Genomic DNA, 3,931 nt, shown 5'->3' on the forward strand with positions numbered 1-3,931 from the left:
TACCTACCTACCTATCTACCTCCCAACTTCAACCAATGTCTTGTTTCTCTTTTCCTTCAATCCCAACCCACCGTCTGTATTCTGTACATTTGTAGGTTGCGTTTGTATGTTGAAGTGAGTTGAATTAAGTTGAGTTGAGATAATAAAATATTATTAAAATATTATTTATTATTATTATTATTATTTTAAGATTTGAAAAAGTTAAATTATTTATTATATTTTGTATTGAAATTTGAAAAAGTTGTAATGATGAGTTGAGATGAGTTGAGAGGATTTTTGATTCCAAACGAAGCCAATCTCTTTTCCTTGGATTTCAACTCAGCATCTTTACAATTTTTATTTTTTAGTTTTTTTTTTTCGAAATGAATTAAATTCATTCTTCTAATTTTTCTATAATTAGTAATAATACATAATTATCGTTAATAGCGGGGGTATCTTAATGCAGATTTACCACTGATTGAAAGTTCAGCTTCCCCGCTATTAGTGTTAAGCTTACAAGGCTTTCGACCATACTTTTTTAAGTTAAATATATGTGATTAAGATTGATTTTGTGGAATTTTTGTAATTTAATTTGTTAAAAAATTTTGTGTTATGTTTTTAGTTTTTAGACTTTTTTGAAGATTAAAAATATAAATAATTTTGGTGAAAAAACTTTATTAATAAGTTGAAGCTGGTGTAAAATACACATTGTATATTGTTGATGTGATATAATTTAATTTATAAGAAAAGTTTATAAATTTAAATCTTATAAATCAAATTATGTCACATTAATAATGTAAATGATGTGTTCTCTACACCGACTTATAAATAGAATAATTTATTTTAATAACATGTCAAAGAGAATAACAAAGTTAGAAATTAAAAAAAAAAATCTTATGGTCGAAGTATATGTTGATCAATATTTTAAGCATTCGTCAAACAATTAGGAATATGCAAACAAATCCTTTTAAGAATCTCAAAAGATGTCATACTTCGATAGGAAAGAGGCTGATGCTTGATGGGCAAGCAAATATAAGCGATGACTCTCAATGCTAATAATAACCAAAAATACAATTTTTGTAAATATATATATATATATATATATATATAAAGAAGATATTATTACAATTAATCTTTTAAAATTGAGGAGTGTTATATAAAATGATTATATAAAAATAATCTTATAAATTATTCATATGATCCGTTAAATTTATATTATAATTAAAAATAATTTTATAATTAAATAAATCACATCAAAATATATTACTTATATTATTTTTGAATATGTAGGTAGTCTTTTTTTTTAAAACCAGTCAAAGTCTCACGCTGACAGGCCGGTGACAAAACGATATCACTGTCACCAACATTCGCGATTGAACTGGTCCCCCCGGGCCCTCAGGAGCCACTGGCCAGCCTCGGTCACGTGACTTCTGGCAGAAACGTTGCTCTCACTGGCTGTCAAAAAGATGGACGCTCACTGACGGCAATTACGACGAGGAAAGTGCAACGTCACCGGGTCGAGCGTGTGCCCCACGCAATTAGGTGGACCGTGGAAGTCGTGCCGTTTCCTTGGGAACCAAGGTGGAATCGGAGGACCCCAAAGTATATTTTACCGGGCCAGCTTTGCCACGTGTCGAAATCATAGCGTTTAAGATAGGAGATGCGGCGAGTCGTATGGGATCCCCCATCCGAATCCTGTGGACACCGGAATCTCCGGCTCTGCCAATCGTTAACTTATATACTCAAAGCATTCTCCAAAAATATTCTAAACGCTGTTTAAATAAAAATCAAATCAAATCAAAAAGAGTGATGGGTGTTTCGGATTCTCCTATAAAACGTCGATTTTTGGCATTTTGACCTTCTCGGGAGCTCAAGACTGTCTTCTCTCTGATTGTTTGTGTTCTTCTTTCTTATCAATCTCTTTTATCTCCGTTCTGGTTATCAGTTTCAATCAGTGATCCTTCGTTTATTTTCTGGCGGATTTATCGTCTTTTTTGGGTGCTTTCCATGCAAAAATATATTTAGGCCAATTAATGTTCGTTCTTGTTTGCTGGTCAAGATGAGTAATTTAGTCAAGTACACGGAGCACCGGCATGTCACGACTAAGCTCGTGAAGTCTCTGGCCAGACAGTTTCCGCTGCCCAATGCCGGGAAGCCTAAGATAGTTCGGATCTCTGTCACTGACGGTAATGCTACTGACTCGTCAAGCGGCGAAGAGGACGATGAGAAGCCAGTGTATCAGTACAGAGTGAAGAGACTCGTTAACGAGATCAGAATCGAGGATTTTTCAAACTATGCAGCCCTGAACGCCGAGCCGGAGAATACAAAGCCGAAACCAAGGCCAAAGCATCACAAAGTAGAAAAGAAAACTCCGTTGAAAGCGCAGCAGCAGTGTATTCCAGATATCAAGCGGTACAGAGGTGTTAGACAGCGTCCCTGGGGGAGATGGGCAGCTGAGATCAGAGACCCTCTCCGCCGGACGAGGGTCTGGCTGGGGACATACGACACCGCCGAAGAGGCAGCTATGGTTTACGACAGGGCGGCCATTCGCCTCAGAGGCCCCGACGCTCTCACCAATTTCGTAAAGCCTCCGTTTTCATCACCTCCAACGCCTCATGGCCCACCATCACAACAAAAGGCTGATACTGAGAGTCACTCAGTGAGCAGCACTGCTCCGGTTAGCTCTACTCAACGACAAGAAATCGATGTTGTAGGGGTTTCCGGTTACGATTCTGGGAAAGAATCTCACAGTCCCTATTCTCCAACCTCTGTTCTCAGATTTCAACCCGTTGAACTCGGAACAGAGGCGGAAAGTGACTGGAGACCAACTAAAGATCAAAGCGATGGCGATTATGGGTGGTTGGATCCATTACTATTGAAAGATCATTTTGAGTCCGAAAGTCCTTCGCAGATATTTTTGGACGAGATGATCTTACCCGAAACATGTTTAAGAAAAGATGAATATCTTGGCGATATCTCAGTCGGTTTAGAAGAAGATTTCGGATCTTATAAATGGGATGTGGAGACTTACTTTCAAGATTCTCCGGAATCGTTACACTGAGACTTATATCATCAGTACACATTACATAAATGTTTTTGGGCATTCATTTCTGAATTCTGAATTCTCAATCTTTTTTTACCGGTGCACGCAAGCAAGAGAATGATGCAGAGGATGAGGGTAAATAGCATTGTATTCTGATAGGGGTAAAAAAAATGGAGAAAAACAAGTACATTTGTGGGGTTATTATTATTATCACTAGGGTTAATGTTTCTTTATGTATATGAGTGTTGAATTTGGAGTGGGGTGCTTTGCTTAATGCTTTTGATCAGTTTGTGGTTTGAAGAGCCTTGAGTATTTGTAATATTCACTGTGCAACCAAATTTCTTTTCAAATTTCTTATGAATGCATCGTGATTTGCGGATCTGGGCTTTATCTTTCTTATTTCCAACTCTCTTTAGGTCCCAATAATCTTTTATGGAGTTGTTGGTGAGATATTTATGTTCCCGATCAGTGATGGATGGCAATGGGGCGCGGGGCTCAAAAGGCAACCCACTTGTGTTAAATTTGCATGTTCGACGGCTGAGCATGCTGGGCACTTGAGAGCCATACGCCATTTCCGCGCTTTGTAAGCCATTCTTTTTCACGAGAGGGTGAGTCAGAACGAGGGTCCATGTCCATGTCCATCTATATCTATGTCTCTGTTCAGTACTATGATTTATCCTTTGTGACAGGTAAAGGACAAAGATTTTCTCTGTAGCGACACTCAAACCATTGTCAAAACAATCTTTAATATTATCTTGAAAACGTGACTTGGTAATGTTATCATCACACAGCTTTCTTTAATACACTTGCCCAATGTGGAACATCACTTCCTGGCCACCATTTCATGGGTCAATCAAACCTACATTTCTTTTTTTGAAAAATAAACTATGCTTTCACGTTACGAAGAAT

At 37.5% G+C, this 3,931-nt stretch overlaps 1 protein-coding gene across 1 annotated transcript; it reads left to right on the forward strand.

Moving 5' to 3' along the window:
- Window positions 1-1,752: 1,752 nt before the first annotated feature.
- On the forward strand, window positions 1,753-3,322 carry LOC108996430 (ethylene-responsive transcription factor CRF5-like). The gene has a single exon (XM_018972327.2). The coding sequence runs from the start codon at window positions 2,039-2,041 to the stop codon at window positions 3,038-3,040; it is 1,002 nt and encodes a 333-aa protein (XP_018827872.1). The 5' UTR covers window positions 1,753-2,038; the 3' UTR covers window positions 3,041-3,322.
- The last annotated feature ends 609 nt before the right edge of the window (window positions 3,323-3,931 follow it).

This window comes from Juglans regia, chromosome 7 (assembly GCF_001411555.2).
Source record: "Juglans regia cultivar Chandler chromosome 7, Walnut 2.0, whole genome shotgun sequence".
Classification (NCBI taxonomy): Eukaryota; Viridiplantae; Streptophyta; class Magnoliopsida; order Fagales; family Juglandaceae; genus Juglans; species Juglans regia.